Source organism: Syngnathus acus, chromosome 2 (assembly GCF_901709675.1).
Source record: "Syngnathus acus chromosome 2, fSynAcu1.2, whole genome shotgun sequence".
Taxonomy (NCBI): Eukaryota; Metazoa; Chordata; class Actinopteri; order Syngnathiformes; family Syngnathidae; genus Syngnathus; species Syngnathus acus.
Window position 1 is genome coordinate 15,654,402 of NC_051088.1, and position 23,949 is coordinate 15,678,350.

The window sequence follows — 23,949 nt, forward strand, 5'->3', positions numbered from 1 at the left end:
TGGTGTCTGGAGACAAAGGTTCGAAAATATATTGTCGCCAGCTCTTAATCTGACTTACTGGACAAGGGAAAACTTAAGGAAGAAAGTTAAAGCACATACATACCACACATAGATAATAGAGGTCAGTGTAATTTTCATGTCATAAGCAAAACGTCCTGTGGAAAGCCCAAGGCTGGCTAACCAGCTAAACAGGTTCTACTGCAGGTTTGATCGGTCCTCCCACATAACGGGACTTCCTGCAGCACAATCTACATACTCACCTCTCCCCACAACTGCTCCGCCCACACCTCTATCAACGTTGTCACCCACTCTCTCTCTTGCAGAGGCCGCGCCCGCACTCCAGATCCGCGAGGAGGAAGTGCGCCAGATGTTCCGGAGACAAAAGACCAGGAAGGCACCGGGCCCAGACGGCGTGTCACCTTCCTGCTTGAAAGTCTGTGCTGAGCAGCTGGCGCCCACCTTTGCACGGATCTTCAACCGTTCTCTGGAGCTGTGTGAGGTGCCCTCTTGCTTCAAGAGCTCCACCATCGTTCCAGTGGCCAAGAAGCCCGCCATCACAGGTTTGAATGACTATCGACCTGTCGCACTGACATCTGTGGTCATGAAATCTTTCGAGAGGTTAGTGCTGAACCACCTGAAGGATGTCACGGGCCCCCTGCTTGACCCCCTCCAGTGTGCCTACCGCACTATAAGGCGCACCTAAAAACCTCCAATTTTCTCAAAAGCCGACAGTGCGCCTTATAATCAGGTGATTATTTTTATTATTTTATTATTGAGCCAATACAGCAGGCGTGTCCAAAGTCCGAATATATATATCTTATATAGGGGCAAAGTTTTACAATGGGCCATTCATTGAAGGTGCGCCTGAAAATCCGGTGCGCCTTCTATATGGACAAAGTTTTAAAATGGGCCATTCATTGAATGTGCGCCTTATAGTGCGGAAAATACGGTAGTTGTTGTGTCATTGTTGCAACTTTACTTTTAAAAGTAATAAAAAACAATTTCTAGACTTGACTATTTACTATAAGTATTGTGTACATAAAGTCTTTACATTATTATTTGTGTGAAATCCATGCTGTTAGTAGGTGTGACCAGTGCCGGCTCTACGCAGGGGCAAGAGGGGGCAACGCCCCCTCAAACAGATGTCCTGCCCCCTCGAATCAAACTTTTAGAAGTGAAAAATCCTCTGATAGAAACACACGTTAATCAGCCCCCTCTCTTGTCTCATGTCGGTGCAGTGTGTGTCCTCACACAGCCTGCTGTCAGGACTCCGCGCCCCTCCGTAAACATCCAATCACTGTGAGTATGCAAATGAGGCAAGACGCAGCCAGAGAGTGTCAAGTTACAGTCAGCGAGGTAGGAGTTGGAAGAAGCAGTAAAAACTCCTCCAAACTCGTCGTAATGACCCGTGATATAACTAATGCTTAACGACAACTCAAATAATAGTTAATATAACATTCATATTATATGTTCCCCCCCCTGAGAGATTGCCACCTTATTGTGGTCAGGGGGTTTGCGTGCCTCAGTGACCCTAAGAGCAATACCAGCAGAAGCTTTAATCTTCAGGTGGGACACCCAAGCTGGACAGGTCTTAGTGTAGAGGCCTGACAGAGTGCAATCCACTTCTCCAGGTTGAGATCTGGACACACAGCTAACAACTGCCGTGAAGAAAACACTAACAGTGTTAAAAATGTGTAAAAAAAAAAAAAAAAAAAAAAAAAAAAAAAAAAAGAACAGGCCCCCTTCACATTTCTGACTGCCCCCTCTTATGTGCATTCCTAGAACCGGCCCTGGGTGTGACGCTTCATTGTACAATACACTTTAAATTTGGCATCATGAGTTTCTTTGAATTTCATGGAATTTCAGTTTCCTCAATTTTCATTACTCTTTCAATTTCAATTGCCATTCTGCTTCCTGTTTGCCACCGCAATTCAAATTCAAGAATTGAATCGGAATTTAGCCATCATTCTCATTTTACTGCTGGACTTAGTACAGCCCTGTTTATCTCTGATTTAAGTGCTCACTGAGCCTGCAGATATATCATAAAATGTTGGGCAATATTCAATTAATTAGATAAGATTAGATTCATGGAGTTGAAGTTGCCCTTCTGCGCCATTGAGTTATGCACTCACTCCAAATCCACCGAGTCACGCATGTTGTTGCAGCAACCCGTGTTCAACTTGTGACTATCCTAATTAAACACGCTTCTGACACGAAGCGTCAACACATACTATGTGACTACAATAAAGTTCTATCATCATCATCATCAATTCTTTGTCTAAGTGTATTGTTGCCCGTTACTCAATTTTTGAACTGTTATTTTTAATTCTAATAAATTATTGTAAATTCAATGTTATTTACTTGAATTGAACTCAGACTTGTAAACATGTCAACAAACACCTAAATCCAAATGGAAACTCCATTTATTCAGAACCACCCGAGATAGATAAAAAAAACTTTTAAACTACCTTGATACTCATTTAAATTCATCAAAACAGTCAAACTTATTGAAACTTTTAAGTATTCATTAGTAATATTTATATATATTTACCTTGAAACTGACAGATAATCTATTTGTCAAACCCAGTTGAGGTCTACTGTAAAAGTGACATAAAACAAGAGAGAATCAAACATATATTTAAACACCCAAAAAATTAACTAAACCATTTCAACAGACCAAATTTGAGCTGGGTGCTCAATGCTAACATGTACAGTGATGCCAAACGCCATAGACGGGCCGATGGAAATTAGCATAGCCTAATTTTAATTATAAACCTTTAAAGGACGACTACAATTAAAAATAAAATTAAAATGGAGCGGCTGAATAATAGCCAGTCAACTAAATATTTTCGGGAGACCCTTTGGTGCACGTTGGTAAAAAAGCAAGTCATGTCCTCAGAACAAAAGCATTCATTCATCTGACTCTCAAGGCTTTTATTCTTCTCCATTAAAATGTGCCCTAAAAAATAATTTTTTACATCATAGCCACATGACGCTGACATAATTTCACGGTCATGCATTGCTCACAGATAATACAGCGACACAAATACATTTGAACAATTTGTACATAGATCATTTCGCAAGTTGTTTTGTTTTAACCAGGCTATCCTCAAAATTTATAATTTACATTATTTTATCAATACTGAGTATCTTTCCTGTCTTTTCTATCAAAAAACCTGCTTGAGCGCAGAGTCTCTCTCTCTCTCTCTTTTTTTTTTTAAATAATCACAAATTAAATTGTAGATTTGTAAACATAGGAAACAAGGCCTACATTTTGCTGCTCCCATCTTAAGTTTCAACGCTGACTAATGCATAGACAGACAAGCACAGACATCACGTGGGAGGAGAAAAGCAGACAAATTGGGAAATCTGTAATGCTTAAAACGTGTCCGTGAGCAAGCTGCTCAGAATTTTGCTGGATCGTTCACACTGATGAACAACGCTCACATCATATTTGTCCACCTTTAATCCACCACTTTCCTGCTCATGGTTTGACTATGTTGCATTGACATTTGCTGGATTAACAGCATTAGCATTAGCCAGCAACTTCATTTGAGTTGAGGTCATTTGTGTTTGCTAATGTGTCTGCTGCATGCACAACATGCACGGATCAGCTACACAAATGGATCTTTCACAATTGTTATTTTCAGAGTTTGACATTTGAAATCATGCTGAGAGGCCCTAATGACTAAATAAATTATATGAATTTTAGTGTGTAAAGTGCTGCCTCCATAAATTCAAATTATTTTTGTGTCTTTATCAGCACTATATTGGGTTATTTCAACAAGACATGCCACAGGCATTTTAGATTTGGCTCTGGCCTTCCTGTATGGAGTTTGCATGTTCCCCCCGTGCCTGTGTGGGTTTCCTGCGGGTAATTTGGCTTATTCCCACATTCCAAAAACGTGCATGGTAGGTGTGAAATTGTTCATTTTGTTTATCTATGCTGTGCCCTTGCAATTGACTGGCGACTGGCTCAAAGTCAGCTGGGATAGGCTCCAGCACGCCTGTGACCCTCGTGAGGATAAGCGGTTCGGAAGATGAATGAAAATAAATGCTTATTCGTCTCATTTCAATACAAACATGCATGATTAGCAAAGCTAACTGATGCATTTGCGTTTAATTGGAATTCGCACACATTTCGGAGGTAGAGATAAATCCATGTAACAATCCAAATATAATAACATAATAAATTATAATAATTTAATATAAATGACCTTTTCATGTCTGTTACCTTACTGACATTTTGTCTCGATCAAGCTTAACACTGAACTTGGATCTGCTTTTGTTGACACATTTTCATCATTAGAAACCCTACTTAACATAGTGAGATGATTTCATGTTAAATGTGAGTTCTTGGACACACCACATTCTGTACATGCATGTGTTTTCAGAGACGTCATAAAATGGGTTTGGCAGAGCATATCGTGGCACCCAAGAGGTGGAACACAAAGTGCTTATAAAAAAAAATTGTGAGACTGGATGTTTTATGTGTGTTGGCGTTATTTGATGTTCTTCAGCAGTGAGGTGCGCGCGTTCACCACTGCCTTGAATGCATCTTCACTCCCGGGGGCCACACATTTGTCTGGGTGCAACAGTACCGCCAGCTTCCTGTAGGCCTTGTTGACCTCCTCCCTGGAAACCAGCATGTAGGAAGGAAAAAGATTTTCTACACTCATCCAATCCCAGTCACTTTTGCAAAAGACCATTTGAGAGCACTTTAACAGATTTTTTCAAGAACCTCGGAATATTGTGATCTATTTGTACATCAACTATATCAGATGAGAGAAAAAAATTCTTTCATAAAGAGGAACACAACAGTTACTCTCACACGAATGATGGCCGGATGTTGTGAAGTTCACTGCTGCCATCTAGTGGCGGAATTACTTATTAGCAGATGGGGGCGGGCGCTCACTTATTTTTACGAGGCAGGCCCAACCCCTCCAAACAGGCTGATTTTGGATGAGTTGAGGGTAACTACTGTAATCAAGACATCTGAGAAGCTCATGTCTATTTGGCCGTGGCCTATCAACTCACCGTGTGGCGCCGGGTTTGACCCCCAGCATATCCCAAGAGTCCTTGCTGTTTCTGATACGTCTGATAGTGTCTGCTTGCTCTTTGGTGAAGCCTACGCTGACCTCTGACACAGGGCGCTTACCGCCATTTTCACACATGTCGGTAATGGAAGAGAAGAAGGCCTGCACACAAACAAAAACACAAAAGACTGAGTCTACATTCCAGTTTAGGGTCTGCTGAGCCTCCAGTATGTTCTCCCACCTGGAACATCTCGTTGATACCTTCTCCACTTTGGGCTGACGTCTCAAAGTAATGAAAGCCTCGAGACTCCGCCCACAAACGCCCCTCCCCCTCATCCACCACGCGCCGTTTCAACAGGTCCACCTGTGGACACAATCGGTTCACTTCATGACTTGTGCTTTTGCTGCAACTCAGCTCGGGGGGGCCGAGTCGGACCTTGTTGGCGCAGACCACAAACACGATGCTGTCCATGTTGGCCTGAGAGCCCATTTCCTGTTTCATTTCGCCCAGCCAGCTATCCAGGGCGTCAAAACTGTCCCGAAGACCAACATCATACACCAGAAGCACGCCTTGACTGTCCTTGTAGAACTCATTCCGCACCTTGCAGAAGAAATAGATTTGTATAATATAATATGTGCAAACTGTATATAATTCTATTTATTTAATATTTTTTATTAACTTGATATTCACAGAAAAGCATCGCAAGAGACTGCACAGCTACTCCTGGTTAATAAAAAGTTGACACTACTATAATGTCGATAACAGTGAATGAGTTCAATTTTATGGTGGCTGTCAATTACTTGCAGTTTTGTGCTATTTGCAGCAGGGCTCAGTCCGGCGATTTACTATTTTCGGGAAAATAAACCTTAACACTGAACTTTGTCATACTCACTTCGTAGAAGAATGGATGGCCAGCCATGTCGAAGATATTGACTTTGATTTCTCTGTCGCGAACCTGCACCCTGATAACACAAGCCTTAATAGGGTCATATTGCAAATACATACAAATGCGAAACTGCACACAATTACTAAATTGAACACACTTACTTGGTGACTCCGTAGTCAATTCCAATCGTGGCCAAATATTTGGGAACAAACCTCTTCTCACAATAACGTTTAATGATGCAACTCTGCAGGGAGAAATGAGAACGCCATTAGACCTAAATCCATTTAGTACTAAAAAATAACATTGTTAGACAATACATTGATTTGTTATTCCTTGTAAAAAATTGTGTTTAAATGAACAGTTAATCAAAATCGAAATGACATACAAATGTAGTAGAATGAAAATGTATTAAATCTAAAGCACTACACAATTTGATATTTTATTTCACAAATACACAATGATTACAATGCGACACTTTTATTAGACTATTGTAAATCTGGCACTGGAATTTCATTGTATAATTAATTTATTATTTTTCACCCATTAAGCCATTTATTGAATGAGGGAAAACAGCCAAACAGAAAAACTAAATGAGAACTAGCGCACAGCCTAACGACCACGCCCCTTAACGGTACACACGAATATTGCGGTGCAAATTACATTTAGTTAGGATAAGCGGTTGAACAAATGGACTGATGAGTGGAATGCCAGTTTATTTCTTTCCTTCTTTTTTATTATTATACATATTGACTTTATTAATAACACGTTACAATTGTTTTCTTTCATGAAATTAGAAATGGTTCACATGCAAACAATACGTCGTCAAATTACCCATACATTCAGTAAACTACACGTTTGATTACATCACTAAGTAACGTTACTAAATGATGACCATTGATTGATTGAATTGTTTATTTTGGCACGTACATAGTGACACTTCATCACAGTTTTCATTTTCTGTATTTCATTGATCAATAAAAGCTTATACCTTCCCGACTTCGGCGTTGCCAAGGCTTATTACTTTCACGCGGAGCGGCTTCTTGTTGTCTCGCCTTTTCGGCACGTTCGTTTCCATTTTTGTTTAATCCTTGAAAACTGAAACTTTTGGAGGAAGCAACGAGAAGGACGATGTTAACAACAAGCCCGTGCGGCTAAGGGCTAACGTTAGCATTTAGCACGACCCATGGACACGCGACTGAATCTACGACACAATTACCGTTGTATTACTTATGATAAGTAATTATAATTATGTTGGGCACGATTGACATGATTTGATAATCTGTCGGATAAAGCAGCATAAACACAGCGAGCAGACTCGCTAGCGCCATTGCCTAAATGCTAAAACGCTGTTCGTACGTGCACTTCCGCTGGTTCGTTTCAAAATAATAAGCCAATTTGAAGAATCAATCGTGCTCAAATTAAAAGCATGAATGTTATTAATGATTTCATTTCATGTTGTACGAAAAACTAAAGGTATTGAAATTAATCTAACAAAAAAAAAAAAACAGGAATAATTGATTATGTGTCATGTCATTTATTAATTAAAATTGGAGATACTGTTCGTTTTCCATTTACAAAGATAACTACGCAGAGGTGGGTAGTAACATACACTCCATTACATTCACTTCATTACATTAAAGTAACTTTTGGGCTAAATTGTAATTGCCCAAGTAGTTTCTTTGCAATATTCTTGTTTTTTGTTTTTTATCAATCTAGCAGAGATCTAGGTGACAAAATACAATGATGTATAAAACTGTAAGGAGGAGGAAAAAAGGATCTCCCTGATTAAACCAACCAACCAACCAACCAACCAACCAACCAACCAACAAGATAAAGCATAGCCCAGTGTGGTTTTGCTGTGCTTTTGCGCTGGTGGCCTTGGGGTGGTGTCACCAGGAAGAAGCAAACAGCAGTAGCAGTAAATAAAACAGTCAAGCTTCAAAAAGCCAAACTTTCCATCACTGGGCAACCTGTTCTATTAGGGTCAGCCACAGTCGGCCAGATAGATGCCCCACTCAAGAGCTGGTGATAGCTGGTGACCGACTGGTCTTGCTGGTGTTACCGACTACCAGCAAGCAAGGCAAAACCCATGGTAGTAGCCCTAGTTTGTTAAACATGACCCCCTGCCCCCCCCCCCCCCCCCCCCCACACACACACACACACAAACTAATGAAATTGCTTTTGCAAAAAAAAAACATTTGTACATAAGTTTCAGTTTTGTTTTGTATACACATTGAAAAAAAATAAGATTCAGCAGAAATGTCACTTTATTTTATTTCATTACACAATTATCTCATGTATTATTATTTTATGATATAGAACATTAGAGAATGATTAGATATTGAAAGGAACAATGAGCATGACATATTTCTAGCGGCTTGAAGATGGCTGCATCTGGATGGAGTCGTAGGTGTCTCTGGTCGCTCTGCTGAGACCCTGAAGTCACATTTCAAAGGTGATGTTTCCGTGTGAATGGGGTGGAAATTCAGATAAAAATCGAATTTATTCACTGAACATGAAATTGCACTCACCTGGTAAACCAGATCGTTTTTTCGGGGTCGCTATAGGAAGCAGCAAATGAACGTGAACAGTTGGATCATTTAATTCACACGTTGAGATAAACAAGTAGTCAAAACAATCCATGTCGTTTGTTCACAAACGAAATAAATTTTCAAAATTACTGATCAGATCTTTGCTTATATCTTAAAAACAAATTTGGAAAAATGTGTATGTCAGGTAACGAGTATCTCAAGTCACCACTATCTGAAAAATTAAATTGTTTTTGATTGCCAATGGAAAATGGAAAGAACAAACGATACACGGATTGCCATGAATGGTTCTGAAGCAATAAAGGCCACACGCACTTCTCTGTTAACAGGAAGTTCTTTGTATTCGTCTTCTGATCTTTTGGTCAAGCCCTAAAACGGCACACGTGCAGACACACACAAACACACACTGTTTTATTTTGTTTTCTAACGATAAACTTAACCCAGAGGTACTGGTACCGTGTACGTCGCATTTTCATTCTCCCAGCGTTTCTGTAGGACACATATAAGGGAGAAGTTTGTGAAACACGATACACATGTACACTACAGCTCACTGGGAAGTTAAGTTCTTTAGTTTTAACTGGTTATGCATTATTTTACGTTGAACAGTTCTTGCGAGCTTTCACTTCCACATACTATATGCTTTTTGGCATTTTCAAGATTATTCCTGAGATGACTTTCTTTGGGATACTTACACGCCCTCTCTCCAGGTCTCCTCTCAGCTGGCCACTTCCACCCTGATGAAGGCGAACGAGAGAGCGCCCATATTGTCACAATTTACATCAAAATGGCGACAGGAGAGGAGGAGACGCTCTGCTACTGTTTGTGGGTCTCACCGTATAAGCGCCGTCCGCCTTTGTTTTGAAGAACTGCACAGAGACGTTTAGAGGTGAAATGGCTGCAGAAGATTGTGTGTGGTTAGGGGAAGTAGCAGACTGACCTTCTCCTTGATGAACATGGCGGTGATGACCAGGCCGTACAGACCCAGGAAGCCGTCCAGAATGTAACACAACCTGGGGTCGTACAGCGTCATCATGGCATCTGCACATGAAGTTGTGCTCAGCGACAATCTTTGCCAATAAAAGCGTGCTTTTTCTGTCTGAGGAAATATATTTGTCTTCTTTTCTAAGAGGAAAGCATGTTCCTGAGCAGCCGACTTGCTAAAAACCACAAAGTTGCTTCCTGGTTGGTCGCTTCAAACAATCTATCTCATAGTTTGGTGATTACTTTGAACAATGAAAGGAAAATAATCCGTTTGGACTCTGGTCAAAATGCATAGCCAAAGTTTAAAATGTGGATGAAATTTGTCAACTAAAGTTGACTTTCTTCTTTCTTTTGAACCCATGAGGAGAATCATCTCAAGAGCTTCTCGTGTGCTTCAAAGAAGCATCAAGCACCAAATAAAGACAACTTGAGTTTGATGAATTGATGATGTGTTTTACCTGCAGACTCAATCGCCAAGACCAGCACGCCTGATGTCCACCAGAACGCCATCCCGACCTCCGTGGAGTCTCTCAAACAACGTTTTTGCTTTAAATTGGGACAGGAAGTGGTGAGTAGTAGCTGTGGCAGGAGACACAGCACCCACGTCAACTCACAGTTTTGAAGTAGCGACATCTGACTCAAAGTACTGTTTATTACCTCCACCAAGGACAAACGTGTTATTTTTTTAGTGTGCTGCCATTGTAGACTGAGCCCGTATGTTTAAGATCCCTAAATCACAGCATCTCAACTTTGGATTTATATTTATTTGCAGAGGACATGGAGACATTCTATTCAACAACCTTTATTCACAAACAATATATTCATGTTCTCTCTAAAAATATAATTCATCAAAATGTTCAGGACAAAAAACAAAAATCAATGTACAATTGTAAATGTATATATTGTGGCACTGTATCAAAAGATTTAAGAACACTACATTCATGAGAAATTGGCAGATAAGTCACATATATCAAAACCACTGTCCTAGAAGTAGAGGAGGCCTAGGGAGTGACCATGGCCACCCCTAGCCACCATGTAGCTCCGCCCCTGTGTACCTGTACCATTTCACACTCTAACAACACCTCACTTCAACTAAACACTGTCTTTCAATATTTATAAGAAGGCAATCCAAACATTCACACGGCAACTACAAGCATGGCACTCATAAATAACAGCAAATCAGCGATTCACTTGAAATAATTCGCAATATCATTCACTGCAAAGAACACACTAAATCCCCATGAACGTTTCTTAGTTGGAGAGGCTTGGTAGTACTCAGCGGGACTGACTGTCTTCACCCCGCCGAAATAATCCAGCACCCACACCTGTAACACAGAGGGGATGACAAGATTTTTTTTTTTTTTCGTTGTACAACGAGTCCCAAACTTGGGTTGTACCTTGTATAATATTTGTGAACCGTTAGATCAAATTAAGAAAAACCTTTTCATACCTATGACGACTGGGGCACCAATTTAAAAAAACAAAAAAACAAAAAACTGTAGAAAAAAACAAACATACAACAGAGAGACGGGAGATGGCTCCCGCACAGCCACGTACCGCTATGCACACACATTTCCGTATTTGTCTCTCAAGCACACACCCGTACTCTGGTACCTGTGTGATGTTGAATTTGGCAAAGAACCAGTTGTGGTCTGAGGGCCAGTCCATCATCTCTGGGTGTCGACTGAAGAGGGCTTTCTTGGCAAACTCTGCCTCTGTGCCGTTCACCTGACGAAGATAAGTAGGTGCACGTGAATGGTCTGACAATAGAACACGAATAGCGTGAGTGAGTGTCGTGCCTGTGGGGACACACCTCCAGCACAGATCCGGACAGGATGATGTGAGCGCACAGAGGACTCTGGGGGTCGAAGCCCTGCTGGCGGCAGTAGTCAGTCTGAGCCAGAGACATGGACAAAGACGCCTGAGGGTTCACCTGCATTGATACAAAGTTTCATTACGTTTCAGTCAAGCTTGACACTGGGCCCAAAACTAAATTTGAATTGAAGCCCGTCCAATATGGAAGGGTTTTTGTTATGCTGATCACGATATTTTGAAAAAAAATTCCAATTACCGATTAATTGACCGAATATTTAAAAATATGTACAGTAAATAAAACAACTTTTTTCAGTTCATTACCACATACAACAATGAAGATATGAATTACAGGCAGAATTGTCAACTATTTTACATTACTTTGTATTTCAGTATTTAATTAACTTTACAACAGAGAGGAAAAAATAATTTTAAAAAATTGTTGAGATGCACATTTAATGCTCACATGTTCAAAAGCTTTGACCATATGACATACCGACTGACCCCTCCTATATTTGGCGGCAGTAAAAAATAAAATGTCATCTGATCAATGTTAGGCCATATTTTAAACCACGTTACTGCATTTCCAACACGTGACTGGATGTCAAAACTGCTGATGCACAGTTGAAAAGCTGCTGAGTCATGGTGACTCTTCTTTAGTTGCATAACGTTTGCATGTAATATGTTGACTTGATGAATGGACACTTGAGCAAAATTTAATCATTTTTAGAGGTGTAGACCGTGCCAAAAAATATACATGTTATATGAGGGGTGGATTGCTACAAGAAAACAATTATTTTAAGTGGCATAAAAGGTTTGATAAGTCATGTGAACTATAAATGATTACATCAATTTGGGGAAGATGTGCAAAAGTTAGCATACAGTTAAGGATTATACCAAGTTGTTAATTTTTCAACTGTGGTTGAGTGTAGAAATGTAAACTACAAAGTGTTGCAATTTTACAACACGAAAGATTATACTTAATTGCTTAAATTGTCACAGTGACGGGCACATGCTTTAGGAATTGTTGGCATTTTGTGAATCACAGTTAAACAAACAATACCTGCAGGTCCTGGACGGAGATCTCCATACGGGTCAAGTACAGGTAAGGTACTCCGGAGCTGCAGCCCGGTGGCCCGTCGCTTACCGAGAACACGTTGGAGAAGGGCTGCCCCGCTACCGGCTTGTGGCTGCTTATGGTGGCCATGGAGGCCCAGTCACACTGGTGGGCGACGAAGCGGGCGACCCGGGCAACCTGGTCGTGTGGAGGCAGGTGGAATCTCGAAGAGGCCACGGCGAGGCCGAGGAATAGCAGGCAGACACCCCGCAAGAAAGCTCTCATTGTCGGCTCTAGAATTCAAACTTTGAACGCCTATCGGGGAAGTAAGCAAAGAACGCGCAGGATGAAATTGTAAACAACTGGAGAACTAGAAGATCCGGTTCAGATTTTCGAAGTAACAGAGAGAAGCAATTACATCCGTAAATAAACTGGGATGTAACGTACCAAATAGGAACGCGAAGATCCTGTTTATATTTTCGAAGTAAACGTCGCTAATATTACTCGAATCATTTCAAAATAAGATAAAATGATATTCAAAGCACACCTTTGGTCGTGGGTCGGACACGATAAATATTTATTCAACACACTAAAACAAAACATTTTTAATAATACATTTAAATTGAAACTGACGTAAACTACAACTTAAACTAAAAAATCTTAATGTAGTGACTGTTGAAATGATGAAAGCTTTGCTTGCTGGTCAGACGTTTTCTTTTAACTCTATCAGATTTCAACACACATTTTACACCGTGATTGCTAGGGGACAAAAAAAAAAATTAATGCCATCACACCTTCAGATGTAGAAAATATCTTCATTCAGGTTAGGTGTAATGAATTAACTCAAAATCTAATCACAAACAAATGGATTGCTAGATAAGGACAACAGTTACTGAGTTGCCACCTCAAAGCTAAGTATTTTTAAACCATTCAATTTGTCAGTGAATCTCTGTCAATACTGCTGTGAATATTTAGACAGTTTTTATCTCGATGCAGGATGGATGGATGGATGGATGATGTATTATTCTCTCGCAGAGTAGAACGTTTTGTAACTTTTGTTATCTTTATTGTAAAAATATGGTTTTAAAAGAACTCACCAAAAATATAAATACAGCAAAACCTTCAGATATTTTCTCCTCTAGGGGGTGATGATGCCATCAGCACTAAATATAAGTTAGCAGCATCGTCAAGAGTATAATATCAGTCATTTATTTTCAAAATCGTTTTTGGATTCGCGGCAGTAACGTCGACAAAGTGACGTAAGCACGCGGTCTGACCCGGAAGTGACGCAGACGGGCCCGTCAGACTATGTTGATGTTTTGTGCACGAGCTCTCGCCCGGGAAGACAGAGACCTATTTTTGTTTTTTTCTCGTTTGTTTGTGTGTTTTGTTCCGTCCAAACGTCGATGGGAATCGTCGTGTTGTCGACGGGCAACATTCGCTCGATGATTCGCGGCTAGCCAGACAGTTCGACGCCGAACACAGCCAATCTTTTGATCCAAAAAGGCGGACAACTGACTCGTCGCCCTCTACCCCTCCACCCCACCCCCACCCCTTCTCCTCCCGCTCCTCCTCCTCCTCCTCCTCCTCCCCACCATGACGATCCTGCCCAAAAAGAAGCCCAGCTCCGGGGTTGGGGGCGCGGATCACGCTGATGACAGCGACCGACGGAGCGTCGCGGACCCTCACCAGCACCCGCACCCTCACACAGGGAGGACCGGAGCCCGGCCGCGGGCTTCTCCCCCGCCGTGGACGTACCAGCCCGCGCCGCCCTCTGCCAGAGACGAGCGGCGGAGCATCGAGGCGAGCTCCCGGCCGCAGCAGGCCTCTCCTCCTCCCGGCGGCTCCGTGGCCTCCGCCGGGCCGTGCGACGGCGGCGGCGGAGTCGGTGGCGGCGGCCTGGTGCCGACGTCCCGTGGGGACCTGGTGGTGCAGGCTGGCGTGGTGGGCTGCGGCGGGAGCATCGGCGGCTGCTGCTCCGGGCCCGGACTCAGTAAGAGGCGGCGACAAGCGGGCACCTGCTCCGGCTCGGCGGCGCTGGCCGGAGGGGGTCAGGCGGGTGTGAGCGGTCCCGGCGGCTCGAGCCAAGAACCGGACGAGGGAGCCGGCGGAAACAACAGCGAGGATGAGTACGAGAACGCCGCTCGCCTGCAGGCCGTTGATCCGGCCACTGCCGAGCAGGTAAGCGCCGGAAATCTAATCTTTCTGTGGGGGTCCCGGGTCGCGTCTAAAATGGTTGCACCGGGAATTGGGAGTGGGTGAAGGACGCTTGTTTTAGGGTCACGTCAATCATGTCGTTGCCATGGCAGCATGTATCAGGTATCTGTACTTGATTATTTATCTTTTTAATCACTGTCACCCACTACTTTTGAAAACAGATATTTGCACTTTCCACCCCAATTCTCACATATACTAAAGTCGACCGTTTTCATTATGTTTGTAAACCAAAGGTGCCAGTGTACCTCAAGTGGCTGAAAGTGACTGCATACTACTGACTTGAAGTGAAAACTTTGACAAAAAGTTGTCTGGGGTTGCACCGATGTGTACATAGTTTTTAAAAAATCTTCAATAGAGACAGAGTGGGACAAAGTTACATCGTGTTTGTTATCGAGGGAAGGTTCTCACAGGTCTGTATAGAATACTTGGATGGGTTGCCATTGAGCAATATAGCATCACGTTATTGTAAGCCAGCTTGAAGACAACAGTGCACTATTCATCGTCAAAAGAGCGCATCCGTGCAATTACTTGCCATGTAGCACTTTAAGATTCCTCCGAATGTAAAGTGCGTTATGAATATAATTTATTATTATTATTATTAATTGATCGGAGCACCAGAAATTAGACCGTCTATCAATGACTCTGTTTACATTCAGTCAATCGCTCTATAAAAACTGGCAGTATTCCTATTTTAAGGTCCATGTAAATGCATGCAGAACGACGACTATGTCCTGAATCGAGATTTACAAAGTCTGAACAAGACCACTGTCTTCCCTATTTTCTAACCCGAATATCTTGGCTTGTAAACGCAATTGAGCCGAACTTGAAGACATTGATTTGTCCTTGGCATTTTCACATTATTTTCTATCTTTACGGCAAAAATCACGCAGTGAGTGTGTAGATAGACAGTGTGTATAAGTCTGTACGTCTGGCTTACAACTCACATAAGCATGGCAGAGCTCGGAGATGTGGCACAAAAGCACACTTTTGGAGCAAAGGTGAAACAATGTGGTGTTTCCGTGGTGAGGGACATGATTAGAATATGTTTTATTTAAGGTAGAAATGAAAAAGCGGAAATGGTGTCTATTTGCACCATGACGTCATCCCATTTCCCATTTGGGCAGATTCTGTGATTGTTCAGTGCATACAATAAAATCTGATGAAATGTGACTATGTACATGCTGAAATAAACTGATAAGTACATTCTGACTGTGTGTGTGTGTGTGTTGTGTGTGTGTTGTGTGTGCAGCAAGAGCACTGGTTTGAAAAGACCCTTCAAGACAAGAAAGGTTTTGTCATCAAGAAGATGAAGGAGGATGGAGCGTGTCTCTTCAGAGCTGTTGGTGAGTCAAATGCTTAGGTGTCACTGTTGTGTTTAGATAGCCAAAACAGCGAAACGTTTTTTGGAGTTACATTCACTTGTTTTATTGTCCTTTCATTTTTGTGTATTTGTTTAGTTGGTTGTGCAAGCTAGTGTGTTCCGCTGCAAATTGTTGCTTTAGCGCCATTTTGCGTTACCTTTGCGCCGAGAAACTAGTTTCAAGTGAATGGAAAAGGTTCTTTTTGACAAAAGTAGTGCTTTATTTGTTCTGTTCAGACTTTTACGTTTTTGGTTAGAAAGTCAAAAGTCACCCACCCACTGTAGTAGCATTAACAAGCATTCAGTCATGTACTCACACACTGAAGATAAAATCATGCTTGTCTTGCGAAAGGTTTAAACGTTAGTTTTCTAGACATGCATTTCTCTGGCGGCTTGTTTGCTAACTTGATGCATTTAAATGAGATATAGATACAAATACGCCTAAATCTTAATTTTACTCGCTTCAGTCCTACGCGACTTTTTGTCTAACAGGGTTTGGTCATGGACCCCAATTTTGTAAATACATTTTCAATTAGAATTTTAAATGGATGTTATAAGGACCGTACGAAGCTAAATGACTAGTGCGTAAACCTTAGCGCTAGTGATTCGATGAATTTCGGTGACCAAGTTAAAGGCGTTAGACAAAAAGTCGGGCTGTTTGGTCTTTATGACTGTTTTATTACAGTGTTAGAGATAGCTAGGGTTGTTTGGATTTGGAAAGGGGGAAGTTCGCGGAAACGCCTCATGCGCACAGTCACTCTCAAGTCAGAGCGTGACCGGACACAATAGTCGAATAAGTGGCTGCTTGATTCTCTCGTCCATCCAATTCACATAGCATCAAAATGACTTACTCAATCCACCTGATATTGTCATCTTTGTATTGCTTCTCTTTTACTAAAATGTCAACAGACTTGGATATGTGCCGAGCATTCACTGTGACGGACGGCAAACGGAACTCTTCGGCTGCCTCAAAATATGCCTTTCCAAAAAAGCTAGACTTTCTATATACGCGCTTTCGGGGTTAACGGGATTCCCAAATCGTGGACCCCAAAGTCCGCGTAAAATCGAGATTTAGGTGTATATGAAATATTTCGTTATGCACCGGTAACGTCATTTTGCAGCTTTTAGCAACAAATAGAGCCGCCAGCAAGCAACATCTCTGGAAAATTAGTTGGCAACACTAAATGTGTTTTTGTGCGTGTGTGTCAGCTGACCAGGTTTATGGCGATCAGGACATGCACGAAGTGGTGAGGAAACACTGCATGGACTACCTGGTGAGTGACACTTCTTGTCATTCCTACATGAGGTTAAAAATGTTTTGAAATGCGTATCAAATTTGTCAAATACTTTGTTTCACAAATAAAGTAATTCATTTAGAGATTTTAATTTGTATTTTTTGTAAATGATGATTTAACCAATTATTTAATGAAACAAATACAGACTTTTTAAATCTGTAAGATTTTTTTGGAGTCTGTATTGTCGGATTACACACGCAACACAAGCTGGCATGGGCCGGGTGTGTTTCTGTCAGTCATTGCTTGACCTGTTTGGGGGCGATTACACAGATGGATGAAAACCCACTTCCGCCCTTGCTTAGTCTGTCCATTTTTGAAAATGTCTCCTCCTCCGTCCGCAAAATGGCCAAATGTCTTAGACGGACAGATGGACCGTTCCATTTCTGGGGCATCACTGCAATTTGAGCGATCATTTTGTGTCGTGCAGTCACAAGTGCTGCCAAGTCAACAACAGTGACAAAAGACAAGGCATGGGCGATCATTAATGTAAATATGTCATGAGAGTACATTTCATGTTAAATCTTACCTGATATGATGAAGTGTGTGCTGCAAATACGAGCGTTGTCGATGATACTCTAAGTCCAATCCTTTGGCCTAATCGTGTTCAACCACAGCAGTCTGTCTGACTGGCAGAGATGTGATAGAATTTCAAGTTTTTTTTTCTATCCATTCATTCTTTCATCCTTCCATAACATCAAATTTTAACCAGGCTAGCTGTTAGCCAAGCGCATCAGCTAGGATTAACGCTACTTGGCTATTTGCGTGACTGACTGCTACGCCTCAATAAATCCGACCGAACCGTATAAACTGGTTTCAAAAGCTGTTCCACCCCTAGTGTGTATGCTTGCTTGTGAGTGCCCACACTCGCACAGCAGTGAGCAAAAGCTAGTTCAATGTTTATCACTGTGGCTTGCAGAAGGCTGCTTTGATGCGGTGAGTCGTAAATGTTTTAATTATTATTTTTTTAAACCTTTTTCCATCACGTCACGTAAAAGTTGTTGTAAACAAGTGACGCTTCGCCTGGCGAGGCTGTAAGAAAAGCCTGGCGCCCCACCAGACCTAAGAGAAAGCATTGGGGGACACCCTGAGTCGTAGTAATGTGTGAGCTGTATGATTTTTAAAAAATTATTTTTTTTTTTCCTTCTTTGCAGATGAAGAATGCAGACTATTTTTCCAACTACGTGACAGAAGACTTCACCACGTACATCAACCGGAAGCGGAAAAACAATTGCCATGGCAACCACATTGAAATGCAGGCCATGGCAGAAATGTACAACAGGCCTGTGGAGGTGTACCAGTACGGCACAGGTATCTGCTGCTCGTTTTTGTCTCGTTACGTCATTGTTAGTTTTAGGGCTGCAATGACTAATCGAATACTGTAACTCGGTCACAAAATTAATAGAATAGAATCATTTTCCACACGGACTGATGTGCTGCAGTCACACACCACTCTGTGTAGGAATAAGTCAGCGTGGAAATAAAATGCAAAGTAGACCATAGCAGCATGTCTACCATCGCAAGCACAAGGTAACAGCTGACGGCCATGTCACTAGCCATGTTAGTCCCGCCTTTAAAAGCCATACCTGCTCAAAAACACAAGATACTGTGGTAGAATGTGAGGATGGGTGGACAAAAAAATACCTGCATTTCACTTTTCACTTCTTTGACAATGTTCGATATCTGCAGCCGTACTTAATTTCATGATGCTCATTGTAACTGCCAATCAGCTGCATCCACGGTAAGCCCCCCCCTCCCTCTCTTTCTTACACAGAGCCAATCAACACCTTCCACGGCATCCACCAGAATAACGACGAGCCCATCCGAGTGAGCTACCATCGTAACATCCATTACAACTCTGTGGTCAACCCCAACAAGGCCACTATTGGCGTGGGCCTCGGCCTGCCCGCCTTCAAGCCGGGGGTACGAACCTGCACGCTGGCACGCCATTTTTTATTTGCCCACGCATAGTGTGTAGTGCTCCAATAGGTGCACTTGAAAAAATACGCCACACGTTATATCGAGAAGCAACTCGAGAAATAATTAGTTAATCCCTTACCCTTCTTGTTTCTGATTTAAGTGCCCGCTGGGCCCACTGATATGAGGGTGGACATTATTCAAATCTCCAGGATCTAAAACTAAACCATAACCTTGATGAAATATGTTGATAAAGTCATTCTATGGACCTGCCATTCAAAACATGCTAAATTTTACATGCAAGGTTTACATAAGCAATGCAGGTTGTTTGAGGAGTTGACCTGGATATCACTATTTTACACACAATCTAAAGTCAGTTTTTCTGCTATTGGTGGGGAAAGAGGTCGTCCTGCGAATAGCAAAAATCTGCGTATAATTGACGCCCATTGAGATTCATTGGGGGTTATTTTATACAATAACACTTGTTATTTTTTTCTGCCAAAATTCGGCATCGACATTGGCCTAAAAAAAATCCATATCGGTTGGGCCCTAATAACTCAATTCACCCATCTTGTCACCTTTATTTACAGGAATTGTTTTAATTGTCACATGACTCACATAATACACAGTGGTCTGCCTTAGGTGAGCCCCAACTCAGAATTGACTGAGAAAATCTGTGTCGTGCTGCTTATGGCAATTAAGCCCACTCTTCGGTCATTTTGCAGCTGAAGTGCATATCAACACATTTAGTAGTCAGTTAACTCAAGATTGACTTGTCTTATTTGACACTTAATGCACTCCTGACACACATATTTTGATAAAATACATTGGAAAAATCGCTTGACATATTATGACCCCTTTAAACCGCGTTCCTAGTATGCGGACCAATCCCTGATGAAGTCGGCCATCAAGACGTCCGAGGAGTCGTGGATCGAGCAGCAGATGTTGGAGGACAAGAAACGAGCAAGCGACTGGGAGGCGACGTGCGAGGCCATCGAGGAGCAGGTGGCCAGGGAATCTTACCTGCAGTGGCTTCGGGACCAGGAGAAGCAGGCCCGGCAGGTCAGCACCTTCTCTGCTGTTTTCCTTCCCGACTTTTGATTTATGGAAAGCAGAGTGAGAACCAAGGTCAAACAAAAGACAATTTGTTTGTGGGTCCTTGGTTCATCACGAGTGTCCCAACCTATGACTTTTTCAAGTCATCGCTTGGTCGTTTTTGTTTGATCATTTATTGCTTTTTGTCACGAGCTAAAATGTGAAGTATGGGTGAACTTCAGCTACACCATCACTCGATTATCTCCACTCCTCCAGCCCAGGAAAGCAAGCGCCACCTGCAGCTCAGCCACGGCAGCAGCCTCCAGTGGCCTGGAGGACTGGACGGCACGGTCTCCGCGGCAACGAGACTCTGACCCCTCCCACTCGGACCTCACCAGCGCCCCGTCAACAGTCATCAAACCACCTTCCCCTGCCGGCGCCGCCCTCATCCTTAATAAGCCGCCCTCACCTTGTGCGCCAGGTAACGCCCACTGATTAACGCCCACCGGTGAGCATCAGCGAGTGACTCGGGTAGCAAAGGGGTGAAAAATTCTCAGTAAATTTCTAGGTCATCTGGTAAATTAAACTCAGATGGCCGGTTCTATATTTTTATGGGGGGGGGCTCTTTTTTGTGAGTACTGCCAATAGAAAACATGATCAAAAATTGCTTTTCATTTGAAAATATCTACCAATAAGATCACACGAGCCAAAATGAGAAGAGTTCTCCAAGTCAAAATTACTGTTAGTGTTTCATATAGCATCACTTGCCCTGAAAAAAACCCCAACTTTCAATTTGTTGAATTTCTGCTTCATTCTTGTTTAGCGTCATATATTTTCAATTAATCCCCACGAGAATTTTGCAACCCTACTGACGCACTTGCCTGGGCTACTTTGTGTGTGCATATCTTTAATGCTTGTGCTAACGTGCATGCGTGCGTGTGTTTGCAGGTCCCAGTAATCAGAGTCGTCATCATTTAGAGTACAGAGCCATTATGCAGGAGATGTCACCTACAGCATTTGGTGAGGAAGATCAGAGAGAGACCTTCCTAAACATTTTAATTTCATGGGGAAAAAAAACATTTCCATAATGCCATTCAAAATGTTAAACGTTCATAGCTTATAGGTTCATGGCCCACTAGTCAAGTCTAGTCTAGTCAAGTCAGTCATGGTCATCTATGGAGCAGGGGGAAGGAGAGAGACACCACGTTTGTCTGTGACACGTCTATCGACTCCAAATCCATGGCTACATTTGTGCAGTCTGACGTCTTCATTAGACTTGTCTGTCGCACCCTTAAACGTCTGATCCTAGAATTGCCGCTGATGTCGTGTAAATGTTTTCTCAGGTCTGAGCGACTGGGAGGACGACGAGATCCTGGCGTCAGTCCTGGCCGTGTCCCAGCAGGAATATTTGGACAGCATGAAACATCAGAGCGGCGCCGTACAGCATCGAGAGCGAGAAGCGTCGCCTGACAGCAGCTGATGGACGCACACACATGACCTATAACCTCCCCTATCCCCGTGAACCACTGAAGACAAAGTCTGAAGAAAGAAATGCAGTTATTTTTTCTCTCAAACCTTCATCCATCCTTCCCTCTCTTTGTCTATTCCTCCGAGCGGGTACTTGAGTGGATTCTGGCTCAACGAGGCAGTCAGGAACGCGCTAACCACAGATCAAGTCACGGGAGAGATCTAATCCATGGGAACAAAACACGCATTTCTTCTGCTTGCATTTTCCGCGTTATCACATACGATCACTGACCCGCTACGACGGCAAGCCGGACGGCTTTTGTCCACAAAAAACAATGTTGTCACATGACCTCACGTTGATTTTTTTGATTTTGTCGTAATTTATTCTGGTTTGCACAAGTTACACTGCTCACAAAAAGTTAGGAATACTGGGCTTTCGGGTGAAATTTCACGAAGAACCTAAGATGCACTATAGGAGCACATGGCGACTGCCACTCAGCCACTACTGCATCATTCTGATTGGCTGTCGACCCAACTGCAAGTTGATTTTGTCCACAGTAGCCAAAACACACAAAAAAGCAAGGTCATGGTGTCATCATTTCATCGTTAAATAGTTGCTAATTAGCTGCTATCCTAATCTACTTTGGTGACATGAGATTTCCTTGTGTCGTGTTATCAGCTAACAGTTAGCTGGGACATAGAGAAATTTATCCCAGGTTGAAATGTTTTTGACTCTTTGGATATTTTGTTCTACTTCAGTGAGTTAGCATAACTCTCCTAACTGCATCACAATCATGTCATCGCTTAGTGTGGCTGAATTTAGGCGGTTCTTTTTGACGAGGTAGTATTCGCATGTTTTCTGCTGACTGGCAAATTAAGTTTCCCTTCCGGTTTGTATAGAAAGATCGTTATTGAACATGTAGCACAATAAAGTGAGTAAGGCTAATCTCTGACATCATGCTACGCTTTCAACGCCTGAAGTCTACCCCCTTGGCTTTGTACAACTTGAAAGGACTTCCTGTTGGCGACCAGTGTGTTTGAGTTCTGTTGATAGGTTGGAAGTCTATTTTTTAAAAATGTCTGTCTTCCTCTTACCTCTATCATCATCATCATTAGCTGCATGTTTGATCGAGACCAATATCGCCATGGAGACAAAGTGACATATGAGAGACAAAAATAGAATTGCCACCTCTCAATGATTGATTATTGTTATAATTAACAATATAAGTTTGTTTTTATTTTATCGCTTGGGTTGAAAATAACTTTTTCTTGGAATAAAAAGAGGAAAATATTTCAGACAGATTGAGCTGCTGATTATTGGCTTTCTGCTTCTCTTGGTCAAGTCAAGTTGTATTTGGAATCTCTCCCTCACCTATAAGGTGCCATATCTCGATAGGCAGTTGTCCATTTATCGTGTAGAAAGTGTCATTTGGGTTGTTCCCAGTATTGAGTATTCTCAATCATGGATGCCTTTTTTAACTATTCTTTTTAACAAGCTAGAAAATAAAGCATACAATACTATGTTAGAATGCAATCTTTTAACAACCTTGCTTGGAAACTGGTTTGATATATCCTTCACATTCTTTACCTTTTACTGCTTTGAGTTGGCTCTGTGTGCTATGAGGTGGTGTTTTGGTGGTCGGTCGATGATCCCTGGCGAGGGACCTGGAAGTTTTAAACGTTTTTTTTTGTAATCTGATTTGGGGTTGTGTCCTTTAACATAATTTGAAAATCTGAGTATTTCAATTTGTAAATAAGAGTTGTTTAACGCTCAAGAACTTGAGAATTGGATGAGCAGTGGCCAAGATCATTGATAGTGTTAACAGATCAGACCACCAAGTGTAGCCAACCCGATATCGGCAATCAGAAAAAAAAAAAAAAAAGCAAAACCCGGACAGCCGCACACTACATATACCACCGAACCTATTCATTAAGAACTGTATTTATTGTGAATAAAACATTTATATTAGATCGTTTATTGGCTTTGTTGTACATATCTTCAATTAAATAAAATGAATGCTTTGATTTTCGCGCTTGCGCTATGTTGTTTTCCTCGTGGCAATGCATTGCTCTCCAGACGTCACATCACACACGGATGCGGACAGGGAGCGGAGCGCACTTTGCCTCTCCGAACGCGCCCACTCGCAGAGTAGTCCATGGGCGTCAACGTGAATTTCTGAACGCGCCCATAGGGAACTCCCTGTTCAAAATGTCTGCACATCCGCAACTGCCCGAGGTTTTTTGCTGGTGGACCTCAGGACTTTCACGCAGCAGGTCTGCAGTTATGGGTGAGTTTATGTATTTTTCCTTTGTTGCTTTGAAGTCTGTCGAGTTAGATT

The 23,949-nt window shown here is 42.2% G+C and overlaps 4 protein-coding genes across 4 annotated transcripts; 1 reads left to right on the plus strand and 3 right to left on the minus strand.

Moving 5' to 3' along the window:
• Positions 1 to 2,917: 2,917 nt before the first annotated feature.
• On the minus strand, positions 2,918 to 7,292 carry dnajc27 (DnaJ (Hsp40) homolog, subfamily C, member 27). The gene is made up of 7 exons (XM_037243350.1): positions 6,912 to 7,292; positions 6,085 to 6,167; positions 5,930 to 5,999; positions 5,473 to 5,637; positions 5,278 to 5,400; positions 5,038 to 5,198; positions 2,918 to 4,635 (listed from the first exon to the last, which is right to left on the minus strand). The coding sequence occupies exons 1-7, from the start codon at positions 6,996 to 6,998 to the stop codon at positions 4,503 to 4,505; spliced, it is 822 nt and encodes a 273-aa protein (XP_037099245.1). The 5' UTR covers positions 6,999 to 7,292; the 3' UTR covers positions 2,918 to 4,502.
• An 880-nt stretch (positions 7,293 to 8,172) lies between these two features.
• On the minus strand, positions 8,173 to 10,063 carry LOC119138609 (T-cell surface glycoprotein CD3 zeta chain-like). The gene is made up of 8 exons (XM_037278870.1): positions 9,912 to 10,063; positions 9,410 to 9,510; positions 9,306 to 9,338; positions 9,165 to 9,206; positions 8,929 to 8,961; positions 8,788 to 8,841; positions 8,455 to 8,484; positions 8,173 to 8,359 (listed from the first exon to the last, which is right to left on the minus strand). The coding sequence occupies exons 1-8, from the start codon at positions 9,961 to 9,963 to the stop codon at positions 8,294 to 8,296; spliced, it is 411 nt and encodes a 136-aa protein (XP_037134765.1). The 5' UTR covers positions 9,964 to 10,063; the 3' UTR covers positions 8,173 to 8,293.
• A 176-nt stretch (positions 10,064 to 10,239) lies between these two features.
• creg1 (cellular repressor of E1A-stimulated genes 1) lies at positions 10,240 to 12,736 on the minus strand. The gene is made up of 4 exons (XM_037278857.1): positions 12,329 to 12,736; positions 11,267 to 11,386; positions 11,068 to 11,181; positions 10,240 to 10,778 (listed from the first exon to the last, which is right to left on the minus strand). The coding sequence occupies exons 1-4, from the start codon at positions 12,605 to 12,607 to the stop codon at positions 10,641 to 10,643; spliced, it is 651 nt and encodes a 216-aa protein (XP_037134752.1). The 5' UTR covers positions 12,608 to 12,736; the 3' UTR covers positions 10,240 to 10,640.
• An 863-nt stretch (positions 12,737 to 13,599) lies between these two features.
• On the plus strand, positions 13,600 to 23,477 carry otud5a (OTU deubiquitinase 5a). The gene is made up of 9 exons (XM_037278781.1): positions 13,600 to 14,503; positions 15,789 to 15,882; positions 17,109 to 17,173; positions 18,346 to 18,502; positions 18,966 to 19,114; positions 19,985 to 20,170; positions 20,420 to 20,624; positions 21,092 to 21,163; positions 21,487 to 23,477. Exons 1-9 carry the CDS (start codon positions 13,919 to 13,921, stop codon positions 21,621 to 21,623), a joined length of 1,650 nt encoding a protein of 549 aa, XP_037134676.1. The 5' UTR covers positions 13,600 to 13,918; the 3' UTR covers positions 21,624 to 23,477.
• The last annotated feature ends 472 nt before the right edge of the window (positions 23,478 to 23,949 follow it).

Bases quoted from the DNA above. Each gene is read 5' to 3' on its own strand.
- dnajc27 (XM_037243350.1), bottom strand. From the start codon at position 6,998: ATGGAAACGAACGTGCCGAAAAGGCGAGACAACAAGAAGCCGCTCCGC. The intron at 5,199-5,277 runs GTGGGAGAACAT...GTTTGTGTGCAG, and splicing joins GTATCAACGAGATGTTCCAG to GCCTTCTTCTCTTCCATTAC. The intron at 4,636-5,037 runs GTGAGTTGATAG...GCTGGTTTCCAG, and splicing joins GTCAAACCCGGCGCCACACG to GGAGGAGGTCAACAAGGCCT.
- creg1 (XM_037278857.1), bottom strand. From the start codon at position 12,607: ATGAGAGCTTTCTTGCGGGGTGTCTGCCTGCTATTCCTCGGCCTCGCC. The intron at 11,387-12,328 runs GTATTGTTTGTT...GTATCAATGCAG, and splicing joins TCTCCGTCCAGGACCTGCAG to GTGAACCCTCAGGCGTCTTT. The intron at 10,779-11,067 runs GTACCAGAGTAC...TCTGTGTTACAG, and splicing joins CCAAATTCAACATCACACAG to GTGTGGGTGCTGGATTATTT.
- LOC119138609 (XM_037278870.1), bottom strand. From the start codon at position 9,963: ATGGCGTTCTGGTGGACATCAGGCGTGCTGGTCTTGGCGATTGAGTCT. The intron at 9,339-9,409 runs GTCAGTCTGCTA...GTCTCTGTGCAG, and splicing joins CCATGTTCATCAAGGAGAAG to TTCTTCAAAACAAAGGCGGA. The intron at 8,360-8,454 runs GTGAGTGCAATT...ATGTGACTTCAG, and splicing joins AAAACGATCTGGTTTACCAG to GGTCTCAGCAGAGCGACCAG.
- otud5a (XM_037278781.1), top strand. From the start codon at position 13,919: ATGACGATCCTGCCCAAAAAGAAGCCCAGCTCCGGGGTTGGGGGCGCG. The intron at 14,504-15,788 runs GTAAGCGCCGGA...TTGTGTGTGCAG, and splicing joins ATCCGGCCACTGCCGAGCAG to CAAGAGCACTGGTTTGAAAA. The intron at 15,883-17,108 runs GTGAGTCAAATG...CGTGTGTGTCAG, and splicing joins GTGTCTCTTCAGAGCTGTTG to CTGACCAGGTTTATGGCGAT.